The sequence below is a fragment of the Myotis myotis genome, unplaced genomic scaffold (genome assembly GCF_014108235.1).
Source record: "Myotis myotis isolate mMyoMyo1 unplaced genomic scaffold, mMyoMyo1.p scaffold_m19_p_2, whole genome shotgun sequence".
NCBI lineage: Eukaryota > Metazoa > Chordata > Mammalia > Chiroptera > Vespertilionidae > Myotis > Myotis myotis.
In genome coordinates, this window is record NW_023416324.1 from 187,196,199 (window position 1) to 187,215,740 (window position 19,542).

Below are 19,542 nucleotides of genomic sequence, written 5' to 3' on the forward strand. Positions count from 1 at the left end.
ATTATTACAGAAGAAAAGGCGTCAGATGGGTCCTTCATGGTTTCGTGCTTTTGCCTTTCAGATGTCAGCTATTGAAAACATGGCGGAGAAGCTGGAGAGCTTCAGCGCCCTGAAACCTGAGGCCAGTGAACTTCTACAGTCAGTTCCGTCCATGTTCAACTTCAGAGCGCCTCCCAACGCCCTGCCGGAGAACCTCCTGAGGAAAGGCAAGGAGCGCTATACCTGCAGGTAACTGCCAAGTTCATTATGACTGCCTTTCCAAAAATCTCCCCTCTGATTTCAAAGGCCCTGCTGTTTGTTTTGGAAATTATTCTTGATTGGATGATTAATCGCGACCATGATAGATCTCGAGCACTTCAAAGTACCCTTTATTTAGTGAGATATAAAAGTAGTGGTTTTTAAAAAATTATTATTAAATGAGAATTTTAACACAGGCCATTTGGTTGTGATAAATGAGGTTGGAAGCAGTCCAAATACTATCTACTTGTTTCACTTTGATATTTATGAATTTTCTTTCACAGTTAATTATTTTCATCCCGAAGTATACTACTACTGTCCTCAAGCATACATTTATTAATTGTCGTGGCATTGAAAAATAAGGCCATTAATGAAGGACGAATAAGGTCGATAAGTGAAGAAAGCTAGTTAATAAGTTTCTTGTTACTCATCAAGCTTGTTTTTTGTTTCTTTTTTAAAAAAATAAATTACGCTTATAATTTCTACATTGTCTTCAGAAATTTGTGGCATCTGACTCAGGCAAATCAATTTATCTGCTCTTTGGAAAATATGTCACTCTGTTTCCAGAAAAGATTTTCCAGGGACATACCTTGATGGATGAGGTCTTAGCATCTTGTCTGCTCTGATACCACTCAATGTACAGAGAGTTGTCACTGCGGCCAACATGTAAAATGAGTTGAAACATTTGAAATCTGTTTACATCAACCCAGAATCACAGACTCTTGTCATTTTTTTATCCCCTTGTCTGGCTCAGTTTCATGAATATAAAGATACAGAGTTAATAAAAGAGGCGTATGGGGGTCATCAAAACGAAAGTCTATTTTCATAAACTGCTTGTTTATGCATCACCAAATTCAACCAGATCTCGTAACGGCAGCCTTCGTTTGTAGAGTTATTTATATCTTTAGAATGGCTTTATTGCAAATTTTAAATACCAAAGACATGTGAGTTCCATGCAGGATTAATTAAATCGGGAATAAGCATCTGGCTTCTACGCGGCTTGAGTGAAACAAAGTCAATTGTACTGACTTTCTCTTATAAACATCTTTTCATAACAGATACTGTGGCAAGATTTTTCCAAGGTCTGCGAACCTAACACGGCACTTGAGAACCCACACAGGAGAGCAGCCTTACAGGTTTGACAATGATTTTTACTAAATATCTTGATAAATATTGTAGTAATTAAAGTGGACGCATTTCCACAATTTTAAAGGAAACTACTTTGAGACATAGCTGAATGTATGTCTGTTTAATTTTGAGTCAAAGAAGAATTAATTAATGGCTAGGATGAAAATTAGAAGCGTCCTAATTTATTTAATCAAAACTTCTTATATCTCAGTTTAAAAGTTCTAGCAATATCTATTACAGATATGTGTTTAAGAAATGTTGGTCATTTAAAAATTATTTTAGTTCTCTCTTTTCTCAATAATTAGTGCTATTTAATTGAAAATAATTACAGCGTTACAGCCTCTTTTTTCAAACCTAAGTCTCAGCTGGGAGTTAACAACTGGGATATTACTTCGCTTTCCCAGTAGAGTTGAGTTAATGTCCACAGGTCTCATTAGGGGGTTAAAAGAATGAATCTTAAACCTGGAAGGAAAAAAAAGTGGAACTAGGGGTCGAACAAGTAAAATAAAACATATTATAGGAAGAGGGGCAATTCCACCAACAATTTCTAAAGTACCTCTTAGTTTATTCTGTTAAATGTCAAGATCAGCCACAAGACATATGAGCACATATCTAATTTTAATATTATTGTTTACTAAAGAATGAAAGTAATCAGTATTCTCCCTTCCAGTTTTAAAATATAACCTACATTATTTACTATGCAATGCTTTGCACATAGTATTAGGTACTCATAAATATTTCTTCAAAGAATGAATGTTGTTTATCTTTAGTGATAGTGTAATTTCATTCTGCTTTGAAATTCTTATGCATTGCATATGTGTAAAATTATTTTTGTCTGAATGCTCACTTTTTCCATTAAAAATAAATTATTTATTAGGTTTCAAAGTCTTTTTGCATGCAAAGAATAAAAGAAATGGGCAGACCAATGCTTATTTGAAGATAATGGAAATTTAAGGAGAAAACTAGAGGGACTTAAGCAGAAATTAATGAAGTGTTTTCTGAGATTCTTTGCTTTCCTACATGTTTTATAAATGACTAATCATAAGTAATATTTACATTTTATATGTGATAGAATACACTTGATATAATAGGTCTCAGAGATGTATATAAATGTAAATTGTTAAGTACTTTCCTTTTTGGAAAAAAATTTTAGATTTCCAGAAATTTTACTTAAGCAAAAGATGTCCACACTTACATTTTGTTATGGCCAAGGGTCTCATAGGCAACTATGATATTACTAGAGGCCTGGTGCATGGAATTCATGCACTCGAGGGAGTGGGGGAGTCCCTCAGCCCAGCCTGTGCCCTTTCACAGTCTGGGAGCCCTGCGATCGATCATCCCAAAGAGGTAGGCCCTGCCCACCTGGCAAGGGCTCTGCAATGGATCACCCCCCCCCACCCCCCCGCAGACGGAGGCACCGCCCACCCGCTGCAGGGCTACTGCTGGGTAGCCTGGGCCTCCCTCTTTGGGGCAATCCATCGCAGGGCTCTGCCATTGATCATCCCAAAGAGGTAGGCCCTGCCCACCTGATCGGGACTCCACGATGGATCGCCCCCACAGAGGGAGGCCTCATCCACCCACTGCCATCTGCTGGTCAGTGGCCTGGCCTTCCCTTTTTGGAGCAATTGTGGAGCCCCCCGATTGATCAATCACCCTGCTGGCTAGTGGTCTGGGCCTCCCTCTGCAGGGCAATCGTGGGGCAATGGCCAGGCCCCCAACCAATTGCATTGCACCCACCTTGCCTGGCCTGGTGCCAGTGGGTGTCATAACATGGTCCATCTGGAAGGTCATCCGGACGGTCGTTCTGCTGTTCGGTCATTCGGTTGATTTGCATATTACACTTTTATTATTATAGATGCTTATTTTACTCTTTCCTTATACCTCAATTCAGTGGTATTATTCCATCTCAAATATGGGGCTATTATTGTCTGTGTATTTTTAAAAACACAAACCAGAATATGTGCATAGCTAGAGATCTTAATTAATTATTTACCCAGCTCTCTGGTTAACAACTGAACAGATTCAGATCCACGGATGCTAATTGCTTTCTATAAAGTCAGGTGTTGATAGACCCAGAATTAAAACCCAGGCCTGGAGCTCTCACGTCAGGTTTATATCTCATGCTTGACCCCAAAGGCTCTCGTGACCCTGTTTACATACAAATTCTCACTAGTTTATTGCTTCTGATTATGCTACGTGTTTATTCATTTTAAGTATTTCTGAAGCTTAGGCTTTTAACCACCTACTAATTTATTTGAGGAGAATGGAATGATTTTTTTAAATTTTTTATTTAAGAGCACTCAACCTTTTGGCCAAGACATTAACAAAGGAAAGATACAAAGTAACAGATAATTATTATCCTTATTGGCCAATTTTATTTATATTAGAGTGGATGATGTTTATTAAATTTGGAAAAGCCCCTTTTCATACAGGCAGAAAGTTGGGAGCATGTCAATGACAAAATCTCTCTTCCTTACAATTTGTGTAGAAACTGTTCTGGTGGAAAGTTTTCTAAAGTGTTTTTCTAAAGTGTTTTATGGGAAGATACGTTTTCTCTCTCAGTATTTCCCAGGTTGTTCTGCTTAGAATACAACACAGTTGTGCTCATTGTACCATGGCTGTCAACTTCAGTGAGCCCAGGAAGTTGACTATTATGGAGAAGGCCAAGACACTCTCTCTCTCTCTCTCTCTCTCTCTCTCTCTCTCTCTCTCTCACTCAATATATATATATATATATATATATATATATATATATATATACACACACACATATGGTGGGGCAAAAGTAAGTTTACAGTTGTGAGTTCGTGAAACAGGGTTTATTCTTGTATGATTATTTATTAATTATTGTATTATTTTCCATACGAACAACTATAAACCTACTTTTGCCCCATCCTGTGTGTGTGTGTGTGTGTGTGTATGTATATATATTTTTTTCTTTTCAAAAACAGAGGCTAAAATATTACAACTACTATCAACGTGGGGTTTCACACACTTTTAAATTAATATTATAAGTGGGGAAAGTTAAGGAACCTCATGATGCCAGAATAGTTTCTTAAAGGGGAAAATTAAATCAGTCCTTGAGTTGGTTTATTGATACTATGCCAAAGTAACTAGTTTAACAGATTTCTTTTCCCCACTGAGCTAACGAGACTTCTGGCATCACCTAGAGACAGCCGTAGAAGCCCAAACACTTGGCGTGGACTGGGGTGATTTTTGATGGAGAGCACTTGAGCCACTGAGTCTGCATTCAGAAGTGGGAGGAGAAGGGCCCTTCACACATGGAAGAATGAGTGAAGAAATTTCTGGCTGCTAAGTTAAAAATTTTCACTTAAAAGTTATCTGGAGAAACTTGGTGTTTTTCCTTCAAGCAGTATATATACAAAAAAATACAAAACACATAATGTAATCTCTACTTGAACATGCTAGAGGATACCCCATAAATTACCACTTGTTTTCCTCAACCATAAGGGCTGGGTGGGAGAGGGACTGCATTTTCATTTTGTGTCTAAAGGAAAACTTCCAAACATTAGCTGACTAATAATAAGTGCTTTCCTGAAAAACTGACCTGGTTCAGAACGGCTACAGACACTTTAACAAAAATAGAAATGGAAAATTGGGGGAGTGGAGAAGGGAGGTGAGTGAAGGGAGGCTTTTTTGTTTTTATTCTGAAAGGAGGATGTAGTGGCACTCTTACTTTCTTTTGTAAGTTTAAAAATTAATAGAGTAAAGGATTTGGGGGATCTTAATCACTACAGATTATAAAAATCAGTATCTTTGGTATCAGACTAAACTATTCACATTTTTTCAGTTTTAAAAGTTTGGAAAGTCTATTGCTATTTTGGAGAAGATAAAAGAATTTCCTTTAGGATTAGCAAGTGAGAAAGTGAATTGACTGAGAAAGTATTTAATTAAACTGACTTTTTAAATAAAAAATGATCTTTTCACTTTATTTGCAGAATTTGTGGATTTGCTGCATGTTTGTTTGAAAATGATTGAATTGTTCTCAGAGGAAAGTAAAACAATACTGCTAGTTCTTAATGTTCTTAATTTTACGAGGTTTAATATTACGAAGTTTAATTTTACGAGGTTTTAAATATTAGAACTGATTACGCTAGTAAATTTAGGATCCATCAACTCACCAATATTTTTATTATCGTTTTTCATAAAGTCATGAGAATCTTTAAAGCAATCAGTCTATTGGACTTGAAAAGTTGACTGTGTGAACAGTGTTCTTGCTTGTGCCGTTTCTCCAAAATGTTGTTTTCTAGGTGATAATTCTGGATATTAGGGTTACTGTTCTTGAGAAATATCTTTTGATTTGCCTGCCAACATTTTCTGTGTTTATTTTTCAGGTGCAAATACTGTGACAGATCCTTTAGCATATCTTCTAACTTGCAGCGGCATGTTCGCAACATCCACAATAAGGAGAAGCCCTTTAAGTGTCATTTATGTGATAGGTGTTTTGGTCAACAAACCAACTTAGACAGACACCTAAAGAAACATGAGAATGGGAACATGTCTGGTAGGTAATCAGTTGTGTTGTGAGGAAACGATGGCTTTTTTAAAATGTGAAATGTTAATCTCGCTTCTCTCATTCCACATGGACTCTAGAATCAGATTCTGTTGGAAAAATTTGCAGCATGTTTTCCTGGAGATTTTAGGATGATGTGATCATTGAATAATATACAACTCAGAGCCTTGTTTGAATGATCTTTTCTTCTCCCGGATTCATCTCAGTGGGCAGTCTCCAAGAGGAGCATGACTCAGACTCTCAGGAGACTTAGAAATCAAGATTTCCTGAATTGCAGGGAACAATCTTTCCACCTATTGGCACAGACTGTGCCCCGGGAGTGTAGGATTTCCGGAGTGCAGCACCAGAACACCACGTTCTGAATATTGACCAGAAACCCGTGGCTGCTTTTGCAGCAGTTCTGGAGCTGGGAGAACCTCTGCTGGGTAACTTTGTTAGAGATCAGCGATAGGAGATTGTGGACACGATCAGAGTCACCCATAACAAATGACAGTGGTATGTGGTTTTGGTCACAAATTCTGATGTAGAATTAAGTTAAAAGTGGCAAAAAAACAACACACACACACACACACACACACACACACACACACACACACACACAACACACACAAAAAAACTTCCCTTAGCCCAGACCTGTCAGCACATAGCAGAAGAGATGGTGGTTTTTCTTGCCTTTGGATTCCAATAGTTAGATACTAAGCCATTAACATCTCCCTGCTGGCATATGTGTGTGGAGCCAATCTGTGAAGCCACAATTTGTTTCCAGAGAATTAAGAAAGTAATTTGGGGGTGGGAGGAAAGGGTGAGTATGGAGTTCAGGAAAAGAGATTTTTAAGAACAGAAAAGAATTGGATTTATACAAAGTATAAATCTTTACTTAGGGAATGCAATTTTTTAATGAATTCTTCCTCCACTGTACAGGCATATAACTTACAATCTTGGATGACTACTACTTAGAGCTATATACTGTTCATTTTCCCCAAAACGAGAAATCGAATGATCATGATTTTAAAATATCAGATTTTAGAGACAGAAGTCTAATCCAATATACAATACTAGAAGCCCGGTGCACAAAATTTGTGCACTGGGGTCAGGAGGAGGGTGTCCATCAGCCCAGCCTGCACCCTCTCCAATCTGGGACCCCTCAGGGGATGTCTGACTGCCTGTTTAAGCCTGATCCCTGCCAGCCTGATCACCCACTAACCACTCCCCTACCAGCTTGATCAATGCCTACCTGCTCCCCTGCCGGCCCGATTGCCCCAAACTGCCCTCCCCTGTCAACCCAGTTGCCCCCAATTGCCCTCCCCTGCAGGCCTGGTTCCCCCAACTGCCCTCCCCTGCTGACCATTTTGTGGTGGCCATCTTGTGATCACATGGGGGCAGCCATGTTGTGCGAGGGCATGATGGTCAATTTGCTTATTACCTCTTTATTATATAGGATTGGCTATACTTTCCAATACTGTGCACCCTTACAGTATGCTATGAAAAAGTTCTAGTTAAAATTATTTCAGGAATAAAATAGATAAGTTAAAAAATGTAATGTGTCATAGCTGAATACTTACTTGTTGACCCAGATTATAAATGTATTAATTTGAGGGAAGTTCTAAACACCTTGGTTTTGTCATCTAGACTATTGTGATGAACTATTAAATTGCCAATATTTTGTGGGCATGAGGTGACTGTTAGTGTAGAGTCTGACCACATATGAAGTGTTTATAATTGTGTACATTTATGGAAGCCTTGCAACAATCTGTTGATGCAGGTATTATGATTCTAAATGTTTTAGGTAAAGAACCGGAAGACCATCCAGTATTGTCCTCTTACTGCCGCGCACGGTCTACTAATGGCTCAGCCCACCAAGTCAGAATGCAGAATTTTCTGCATGTTGTCTGTCTGTTTTGCTAACACACTTTAGCACTGGAGCAATAAATACATGTTGACTGCAACCGGGACGGATGTAGTTTCTTCTGGCAGAAGCCATTTAAGACTTCTCTATAATTTGCTTCACCCTCATTGTATGCACAAAACCGTTCCCATGTCACAGTGGGAATAAGAGGAAGCTACTGGGAGAAATAACATCTTTGGGAGACTATACCTCATGAGTCCAATGGTTCAAAATATTCCCCAAGGGACTTTCATTGGCATGTGTACTGTGATAAATTAGGATGGCCTTGACCTCCTAAAGTTACCATTATTACTATTCAAAGAGCCTGTTTGGGGAAACAACACTGACCAAATGAAGAAGGAATGCAATTCAAAATAAGTTGCCATCTAAATAATAGTCTTTTTCACACAAGGCCTTCTCTCCCCTCAGGTACAGCAACATCTTCGCCTCATTCTGAACTGGAAAGCACAGGTGCGATTCTTGATGACAAAGAAGATGCTTACTTCACAGAAATTAGAAATTTCATTGGGAATAGCAACCATGGCAGCCAGTCTCCCAGGAACACAGAGGAGAGGTAAAGCTGGTTTTTAAACTCGTGATTTCTGAAATGAACATCTTTCCAGATACATTTGCTGCGTTTATTTTTGTTATTAATATACTACTGTTACTCCTACCACCCGTGGCTGACACTTATTTTGAGATTAAATACGAAATGCTCTTCTAAGCACTTCACATGGATTAATTCATTTAACTGTCTTAGTAAGACTACCAGATAGTGACCATTATTATGTAATTTTATCTTTGAAGGAAATAGAGACATCTAAGGTTAAAACACTTGCCAGAGGTCATATAAGTGATAAGTGGGATTCAACCTGGGCTGACTGATTCCAGAGCCCAGGCTTTTGCCACCAGTCTGTTCTGCCTTTCTTGATAGCTAACTAGAATATTTTATCAAAAATTACCAAGGAGAAGGGAATAACAACACCACAGGGATTCATTTGAATCACTGGGCAATAGTGGCTACTATTATACGTCATGTGTTGTATATATTACATATTTTATGACTATATGTATGACTGTATATATCTGTATATATATTTATGTATATGTACATATTGTATAAAGTACCCATTGAGTGTCATATACATCTCCTTTTAGAAACCATTGGAGACTTCTTAATAAGATTCTATCACCTCCTTATATGCTATCAGGGCATGCCCATAGAATTCTGTCATGTTGGTTTCAGTGGGTAGGATCATCCTTACTTTTAGCTTCCTGGTGCACTGGATCCCTCTTGTCTCATCATCAACATTAAGCACATACGGTTTAATTCATAAAGAAAACTTTTAATGCTGCTAATAAGAATAACACTTACCTAGTGTTTTACATTTTATATGAAGTTAATGAAACATGATTTTACCAAAACTACTGAATTTTTCTTATCTGTAAGTTATAATTAAATATACAATATTGAGAATCAGATATTTCTAAATGTAACTATCCAATGGCCTATTCTATTAAGATGCTACATCACAAATTTTAAAAAAATGTTTTGATTGATTTCAGAGAAGAAGGGAAAGGGAGAGATAGAAACATCAATGATGAAGAGAATCATCAATCAGGTGCCTCCTGCTCACCCCCTACTGGGGACCAAGCCTGCAACCTGGGCATGTGCCCTGACCAGGAATCAAGCTGTGTTCGACCTCCTGGTTCATGGGTCGATGCTCAACAACTGAGCCGCACAGGCCAGGGCACTACATTGTAAATTTTAAAGTCATATGGAATTAGTTAATAAAAGTACCATTACTTTTCACCACACAAGTATCATTGTTAGTGTTCTCTATTTTTGATGCTATTAAAAGTCAAAGTTAATTATGTTAGACAATTCTTCCATTAAGGCAAGCTTCAAATAAACATTATTTCCCAAAATAACATAAAAATATATAACCACTTCTATCCTTCAAGTTGTTTAAAAGTGTATCAAAGGAAAAAAGGAGAGATCTGCTATTGTGTAGCCTTTTTCAGCCTCTAAGAAGTGCAGTTGGATGTATCTTTTCCTCTGCTCATGAGAGAGAGAGAGAGAGAGAGAGAGAGAGAGAGAGAGAGAGAGAGAGAGAGAGAATCAAAAGTACATACTAGTAACAAGTAAGAAAGATAATCTTACATTTTGATAATGATATTTACATGATGCAAATAAGAAGTAGTAGACAAACAAAAAGCATAATTTGTGTTCTGAGATGCCTATTCAGATTTTCTAGCCCTTAACTGGAGATTTGTGAACTTTATAGCTGCAACATCTGGCTTCAACATGTCTAAACAGCACAGAAGTAAGAAGACTGAGTCATCTCACTACCCCCCCATCTCCTATCAGACTACTTTTGATGAATAATTTATCCTCGATAAGTTGCCACATTTGAAAGCATAATTAACAAATAGGCTTTCTTAATCATGTTGGCTTTGTTAATTTTGGTTTTCATCCATGCACTCTTTTGTTCTTTTACTTTTTCTTTCATTTTTTAAAATAACAATTTCAATCCATTTAAAAGAACAAGTTGGCAGTGTAACTGGAAACTAATAATTATGTCTGTGCAAAACATGTTTTCATCATTCTCTGATAAAAGAGGTTAAGAGATTAGTTGTATAAAAAACCTTAATAATGATGATATGATTTTTGCTGGTTAAATAGGTTTTTTCTATGTGCATCTGTCACACCCAAGATTGTTTTATTTATTGTTTACCCTGGGAATCTAAATTTTAAGTGCTCTTATATTTCTAAATGTGGGAAAGTGATGGATTTATCACTGGTACCTGATTTTCCATAATCTGGAAAATAGTTACATTAAATGTTAAAATTGCACATGACTGTAAGAATAACATAACAGTGTCAGCAAGTTTTTTAATTAGTAAATAAAACAAAATGGAAATATTTTGAATGGCCCAGGAATCGGAACACTTAGATGCCTATGATGGTTTAATCTTTAAAAAGCTTTCTGAACTTGGGCAAGTGTCTTCACTTCCCTGGCCATATATCTTTAAAAGGAGATAGTTAGGAGAAGACATTCTCTGAAATATCCACAGCCCAAGCATTTGCCACCAGTCTGTTCTGCCTCACCCTCTCTCCTTGTTGTATGAACAAAAACGTTCCCAAAACTTACACAAAACAAGTCATAATTATTTTGTAGTTTATTTTCAACTTTTAAATTCTACCATGAAATTTAACTTTAATTTACACATATTTTAATGTTTACTTTAAAGCCGGAAAAATTTATCCTGGTTTCATAAATGCTCTCAAATGCATTAAATTAGGATGTCTATATAATTTAACTCTTTTTATAATTAAACTTTTGAGTCACATATTGCAATCCTTCTAGCCACAACCTAAAATATTACAAATAACTTTTTAAATATAATAGTCTTCCTTTTTATCATTATATTTGATATGCTTGCTTAAGTAAGCTTCAAAAGGCATTTGTACAATTACATTTTTAGATCATTTCCCACCTCAATGTTATCGTGGGATAAAGGAACTTTTTTACATTCAAGCCATCAAGGGTAACTTGAAAGTGATACAAAGAAGTGCACCCTCAAATATTTCCAAGTGTGACTAGATGTCTAAGTGGCATGTACCACCAATGTTACCTAGAAATATCTAATACTGGTTGGTCTTTGGCAGCAACCTTACCAGTTTTTTGGAACTCTTAGATTCACTTTAGACATGTGTGTTGGCCTTTTTTCAATGTTGCTCAGGGATATGAGTTTTCCAGAAATCTATTATTTTAATTGGTGGGTACTTATGTGGTGATTTGGTAACATTATGTAGAGAAAACATTGGTGTGCTTTTTATATCATATATAACGATATCATTTATCAGGCAAGAGCCTGATAAGGAATCGGAGACTGGATTGTTTTTCCAGTTCTGCTGGAGGCTCTATTTATAATCTGAATAATCACCCAATTATTTTTTTCTTTATTTTCTTATTTGTGAGGTTACATTTTTTTCCCATGGTTGCCATAAAACATAAACAATAAAATTACTATCGAAGTGTTAAAAAGGTAAACTGTTGTCACGAAGACACAACAATAAAGCTAAATGCATGTTTAAACAGGAAACCAGTAACTGGACCCCTTTCTTTTTTGTGGTTTTGAAAGAATGAATGGCAGTCACTTTAAGGATGAGAAGGCTTTAGTGACCAGTCAAAATTCAGATTTACTGGATGATGAAGAAGTTGAAGATGAGGTGCTGTTGGATGAGGAGGATGAAGACAATGATATTACTGGAAAAACAGGAAAGGAACCAGTGACGAGTAATTTACATGAAGGAAACCCTGAGGATGACTATGAGGAAACCAGCACCCTGGAGATGAGTTGCAAGACATCCCCAGTGAGGTAAGTGCCTCAGATTATAATTCTTCTGGCTCTGTTCTTCCATTAGAGCAGTGGTTCTCACCCTTGGCTGCACATTAGAATCACCTGGGAATCTTTTTAAAATCCTGATTTCTGGGCCTCATCCTCCAGAAATTCTGTTTCTTTGTTATGGGATGGGGCCACAACATTAGTAACAAAGAAACAGAATTTCCGGAGGATGAGGCCCAGAAATCAGGATTTTAAAAAGATTCCCAGGTGATTCTAATGTGCAGCAAGGTTGAGAACCACTGCATTAGAGCAATACTACAGGTGATACGCAGTTTGTGAGTAATAAATCATAAAAATTGAATTTGAGTTAGCAAAGCATATACAGTGGAGTAAGGATGATATGGCCATCAACATAACCCACTAGCATATAAATATATCAGTGTTTGTGGAACTCTGATTAATCTGAGGTAGGAAGGGTAAATGGAAATTACACAAGTACCCAAGCATTTATTTAGACTCTATCTAAAAAACTTAAAGAAAAATAGAGATTTCAACATTATCTAATTCATTCAATAATCTGGTATTATTACTTAAATATTATTGAGATAAATTTCACTTCACTTGATATATATGTAATCCATATAGATGACAGATTTTTACATGGAAAATTAACCAAATAGTTAAATTGATAGGAATATTATATTTTCATATGGATAGTGGGTGCTAACTAAATATTATCATAACTGGCTTTATTTTAAATGGAAATGATAAAGGTATGAATTCTGTCTCCACTGCATTGCTGATTCCACATGTCATTGACTTTACCTCTTTATGTCAAATATATGCTTGCTTTACTTCTGAAAAATTTTGAAAGAAATATATCTTAATATCAATATGTGTGAACTTTTTAAAGCACCCAATAATTGATGCATGCTACTTCTTCCTGCAAATATAATATGACATTCGACAACTGTATAGATTCAAATGAAAAGTGATTTGGTTGCATAACAAACTGAAAAAGAAAAAAAAATCCTCTGTGCTCTCCTATTGGTTCATTTTAGGTATAAAGAGGAAGAATACAAAATTGGACTTTCTGCTCTAGATCATATAAGGCACTTCACAGATAGCCTCAAAATGAGGAAAATGGAAGATAATCAATATACTGAAGCTGAGCTCTCTTCTTTTAGTACTTCCCATGTGCCAGAGGAACTTAAACAGCCGTTACACAGAAAGTCCAAATCACAGGTATATATCTCCCAGCAGTATAGCATCCTGGTGACAGCCTGCCTTTGGTGCCGAAAGACAGCTATTCTTGGTTTGCAGTATTCTAGAATCTGAACAGGTTCAGATGCTTTACTCACAATGTTCAAAGCTTTACTTTCTGTGACTGAATCCAGAATAGTTAACCAATACAGCAATTAATATGGCTGCATTCTGCACAGAAACTCTGTGACAAACCCTATCCTGTAATAATCGCTCCTTTATGTCCCAGTTCCCTTGCTCCCGTATTGATGGTCCATAATGTTGCTTGCACCTACTTATATATTACATCAGAATTGTTTTCTAATTGCCTTGTGTCTATAATTTTTGTCAACCTGATTATATTTTAAGATATTTTAGAAAGTAAAGTTTATCCTCTATTTTTTGTATGCCTTGCTTTATATAGTTAATTTATAAGTCATTTAATTATAGAATTTAGGAGTAAACTGAAAATCAGAGATAAAGTGAGTTGCCAATAGTCTGCAGCAACTTAAAAGTAGATCTGGAAATAAAATATATCAATTTTTATTGAATGAATTAGTGAGTAGTGCCCAACTTCATTGGACTCTACAGCATTCTATCAGCTCTATGGTAACTAAAATAAATCCATTTAATGATCCCTAAATACCAATTAAAAGAGCCTCAGATCTTTTATCACAAAAAGACGAAGTCAGCACTTTCTGTGTGACACCTGCACTCAACCAGATTGTTTATTCAGATCAATTAAAAAAAAACAACACTTCCTGTTATTACCATATTTGTTGGTCGCTTTGGTCTACGTATTTGACTCATTAATTCATTTTGGAAGTGGTGATCATATGAATTTTCTATTTGACTGAGATGTTTTGGGCTGCTCTTAAGAGCAAATGTGCTCATATATCAACTAAGGTGGCAAAAAAATTTTGCCAACGGAATAATATATGTTTTTACATGTCAGTAAATTCATAAAAACTCTAAGATATCACTTATGCTAATAGGCAACATAAATGTTCTTTCTTAACTTAAGTAAGAGCAGCCTGCCCCAACACTGGAGTTTCCAAACTCCATGAACTTGAGAACAGAGCACCATGGCTGTAGGCGCCATGTCCTCATTGTAAAGTGGGGTGAATGGAGAAGATATCTAAGGGCTCTTTCTGCTCCATGAGTCAATAGGGACACAAATGAATTGTTCTGTTTCTAATGTGAAAAGTGAACTAGCCAGAGTAGACCTCATTTTCACTTTGAGGCAACCATAAGAGGTGGCCAATGTTGTTTTAAACCCTCGATTCTCCATTCTTCCTTCCTAGTTGATCAGAGATACTGGGGGACCCTGGTTTTCTTTGGTCTTTTTAATTATTAAAACTTATTCCACAAAAATGCTTTTCATTATAAGACATAAGACCTAAAAATCCTTTAAGCTGTCAGAAGTGAATAGAAAGCAGAAGGGCCTAAAAATCTAGAGGTAATTGTTGTGATATATTTCAGTACCAGCATTTTTGACATAAAGTGACTGCCCAGCTGAGCTAACAATTACCATCACCAGAAATAATAGCATTTTGCAATCCTAGCTCATATTTTTATTGTTACTTGATAATGTCATATGTATTGGTTTGAAAATAGTCAGGCCTTTCTGCAAACTGTCTTTCATGAGTCTCTTTATTCATTTTTTCGACTGTTATTAACTTTCAGTTATGGGCTGGAAACTGATCCTTGTGCATGAAAATGTTTATTTCCTTTGATTACCAAAAAGGCAGATGCTTTACTCAAAACATTCCTCTATTTACTCTATGATTTTCATAGTGATCGAGTCCCAGATAGTTGACTAATACAACAGTGGCTACATGCTATCTGGAATCCTCTCTGAAAAACCTTATCCTACAAAAATGGATTTCATGATTCTAGGTACTATTTATGTTAGGTACATGGAGCTAGGCACTTTATGGAAGTTAGTGCTTGTGATTTCCCCACAACCCTTGGAGGCAGGTTTTTCTTATTATTCCCATTTCATATGAGGAAAGTGACCTTGAAAGGTTAAGCAACTTGCCAAAGGTCACACAACAAGTTGAGGTGAGAAGCCAGGATTAAAACTCAGGATTCCAAAATTGTCTCTGTACTCAGCCTTCTAAATATTAGAATAGGTTTCGTTGAAAACCATTTCATAATAGTTTTTATCTCTGCTCTCTAACACTGGATACATAATTAGAATAGATAGTTTCATTTCCATGCTCATGTCACCCATACTTTAAACTATCCAAAGGACAGGGACTCGGTATTGTTTATCCTTGGTTCCCTGAGACCTAACACAGTGCCTGGAATAGAGTAGAGGCTTAGGACATATTTGTTAGATATCTGCTGAGATTTTGTAGAGGTCCAGAAGGCAACTTGCATACATAAAAGTCAAATGTGTACATTTAGAGCGATGACCCAGCAAATCAAAAGCAGCCTGCAAGGGCAGATTTTCTAACTGAATGCCATGATTAGGAAGAAACCACAGACCAGCCACATGTCTCAGCATGACTCCCAGAGATGAAATTCTGCTTCACAACAGAGGCATTTTGTCTTTGTTTACAGACAGTGGAATGTCTTTGGCAGGACTTTAATGATTCCACTTCAGCAGCATTTTGACAAGCAAGTTTAGCAATGGATGAGACCAACAATAGCAAATCAACAGTGAAAAGTTCACTCCCAAGTCAAGACCAAACATTTCATTTGAATATTTTACTTGGCAGCAAGTGGCGGATTCGCTGAACAGTTATTTAGAATTTGACATGATAACAGGGAAGAAAGGGCACTTCCGCACAGAGCACTTCCAAGCACCTACTGCGCGGCAGGCACTGGAGCACACGTGGGTCAGAATGCTGTTGGGTCTTGAGTCTTATTTTATTGTTTGATAGACCTGATTGATCTACCTCAGCTTTCAAAGTCTTTGGGTGTCAACATTGACTATTTCAAGTATGGAAGGGAACTGGAAAAAGAACACTGAATTAAAAGTTAGGCAGAAGTAAATTTAAATTATTTCTCTTCACTAACTGGTCAAGTGACCTTGAGCAAGTCACTTCACCTTCAGTACTCTCAGTTATAAAGTGCAGGAGTCCATGGACTGTTTCTTCTACTAGACCACAGTGCTGTCAAATATGACTATGTCTTATTCATATTTGCAGTTTCCATCATAAGCACACGATGATATTTTTGGTGAGTTGAATGTGTGCAGGGACAGTGGATGCATGATTGATTTATGGTTGGAGGGGATGACTCCTGTTTCTTAATGGAGGCACTACTGAAATGTTAGATAGGGTAATTAATGTTTTGTTCTGTAGATCATATCACTGTTTTGGTCCCTAGGCACTGAAGGCCAGCAGTAATTCCATGTCATTAAAACACAAGCACACAAAAATGTTCCACGCTTTTTCAAACCCTCCCATGGGGCAGCTCCTACTCAGCCCTTCTCTCTCTCTGACATTCACCAATACTGTTCTGCAAATTAAAAGTGATGTATTTCAAATGCCATTTACTGAGACTCTCCTTTTTTTTTTTTTTTTTTTTTTTTACCCCAGGCATATGCTATGATGTTGTCATTGTCTGAGAAGGAGTCCCTCCATTCGACATCCCACAGTTCTCCCAACGTGTGGCACAGTATGGCAAGGGCTGCCGCGGAATCCAGCGCCATCCAGTCCATAAGCCACGTATGACATTCCCAAGGTTGACAGAGTGGGACCAAGTCCAGCAGTAGCACGGCTCTTTCCTATAGGACTATTTAAAAGACTGCTGAGCAGAATGCCTTAGAAACCCAAAGGGTCACTCATTTAAAGTCCGGTGACCTTAAACTGAATGAGTAATAAAAGAAAGAAAGCAAAAGAAAGAAAGAAAAAAGGAAACTATTTATTCTCGATATTTTGTTTTGCACAGCAAAGGCAGCTGCTGACTTCTGGAGGATCGATGCGACTGAGAGCGATTCAATGAACATGAAAACCTTGCTGGGGAAAAGGCATCTTCCAGTCCACCCTGCCCCAGAGAGGGGGTGGGGGGAGAGGGGCAGTTGAGATGGCAGCATTGATAGGAACGAACACTCCATAGAAACTGAATTCTTTTTTTTTTTTTTTTTTTGTCCAAGATCACCTGACACATGATTGGGAACAGTTGCTTTTAATTACAGATTTAATTTTTTTTTCTTTGTTAAAGTTTTCTGCAATTTAACCCTTTGAAGATGGAAGTAGTTGGATGAAATGCACACTCGATTATTAGAGAAACTGATAACAGGGAGTACTTGTTTCCCATTAACTTTTGCCTTCTTACGTACATTGTTTAAAATTAGGGAGAAAGGGTATGTGTATATTGTAAACTATGGATGTTCAATGCTCAAAAAAAGGTTAAGTAACCTGTCCATCACCAGTATCACTGTACCACTACACTAATACATGTTTGCCAAATCCTTGTAATAACATCTTTTATTTTAGACAATCATGTCACTGTTTTTTTTTTAATGTTTAATTTTTGTGTGTGTTGCGTGTATCCTGTATTTATTTGTTGGCAAACTATTGTTTGTTGATTAAAATAGCACTGTTCCAGTCAGCCACTACTTTCTGAAGTCTGAGGCACGCCCCTTTCCGAATTTCCAAGGACCAAGGTGACTAGACCTGTGTATGGGGAGTGCCAAATGGTGTTCGGCTTTTCTTAACATTCCTTTTGTTGTTGTTGTTGTTTTGTTTTCCTTTCTTAATGAGCTAAATGCGAATAGATGCAACTTAGTTTTTGTAATACTGAAATCGATTCAATTGTATAAACGATTATAATTTCTTTCATGGAAGCATGATTCTTCTGATTAAAAACTGTACCCATATTTTATGCTGGTTGTCTGCAAGCTTGTGCGATGTTATGTTCATGTTAATCCTATTTGTAAAATGAAGTGTTCCAGACCTTATGTTAAAAGAGAGACGTAAATAACAGACTGTATTCAGTTATTTTGCCCTTTATTGAGGAACCAGATTTGTTTTCTTTTTGTTTGTAATCTCATTTTGAAATAATCGGCAAGTTGAGGTACTTTCTTCAAATGCTTTGTACAATATAAACTGTTATGCCTTTCAGTGCATTACTATGGGAGGAGCAACTAAAAAATAAAGACTTACAAAAATGGTTCTTTTTCCCACTGCGTGGTATTTTCCCTTCTAGTGCAATTTTAGTTTCCCTTTGGGATCCAGTGATTTAAAGATACGATGTCTGGGGCCCTGATGCCCTACCAGATACATTTAATGTAGAGCATACTTTTATTGTTTTGAGATGACATAAGGGATAGCCCTTGGCCCATAGGAGTTGGGGTATCTCCTACTCATCATTCTCAACTTTCTCTCTGTGGTACGAAGTCAGTGCTCATGTGCAGCTCTCTGTTATCATTCCATGTCTGCAGCACCCGTTTTAATTAGGGCAGAACAACCTACAGTTTTTCAACTGAACTTCACGTAGTGCATGCCAAAGGAGTTTTTGCTTTTGATTCTATAAATACTATTAACTGATTCACAAGGGGGGAGAAACAAGCCCTTTAAATTTTCTGTGATCTTTTTAAGTCTGCCCATGTGCAATTGTCATGTTTTCATGGTTATAAACAGAGGATAGATATAATTCTGTGTTTTCTTTCTTTAATAAGGCAAAAAGCACCCCTGTATTTTTTGTATATTGCTACAAATTCTTCAAAATGATCAGTTAGTAGTTGCTCCATAATCCATCAGGTTTGATCTATAATTTCTTCAATCATTTCAATTTTGTTGAAAATTTAAGTTTCCTACTTCTCACTTATGTAAGTAGTAGTACTCTAATTTTTATGATCATAATTGTATGTGTGTTATATATGTACACACAGGGTTGGAATGTGAAGAGTGGTGTTTTCATATGATAAATTCTCTGGTGGGGGGCCAATTATGAACATATTTTTCTGTTTAAATATAAGCCAATTGTCTTAGAATATGGCTATTGCAATTTAGGCCAGTTGTAGAGGTTTTAAGGCCTGAAAAATAAATAAGTATGACACATGGAAATAGATCCAGACACATTTTCTTTATTCATTTATTTATTTATTCTTAACCACAATGCCAGATACATAAACTTCCTCATATCCTTTCTAAATGTCAGTAGTATAGGAATTAAATATATGGGGTATAAATAATCAATTTTTTAA

At 36.8% G+C, this 19,542-nt stretch overlaps 1 protein-coding gene across 9 annotated transcripts in view; it reads left to right on the forward strand.

Annotated features, from left to right (window-relative positions):
• The window catches only part of MECOM (MDS1 and EVI1 complex locus), a 582,697-nt gene extending 564,191 nt beyond the window's left edge, over positions 1-18,506 (forward strand). For 8 of the 9 annotated variants that reach the window (XM_036350937.1, XM_036350939.1, XM_036350938.1 and 5 more), the window contains 7 exons: positions 62-228; positions 1,296-1,373; positions 5,721-5,890; positions 8,214-8,358; positions 11,934-12,170; positions 13,199-13,382; positions 16,931-18,506. In XM_036350937.1, coding sequence (XP_036206830.1) covers positions 62-228; positions 1,296-1,373; positions 5,721-5,890; positions 8,214-8,358; positions 11,934-12,170; positions 13,199-13,382; positions 16,931-17,065 — 1,116 coding nt within the window. In that variant the 3' untranslated portion in view covers positions 17,066-18,506. The remainder of the gene's footprint in view (positions 1-61; positions 229-1,295; positions 1,374-5,720; positions 5,891-8,213; positions 8,359-11,933; positions 12,171-13,198; positions 13,383-16,930) is intronic. The other variant, XM_036350941.1, reaches the window with a different exon arrangement.
• The last annotated feature ends 1,036 nt before the right edge of the window (positions 18,507-19,542 follow it).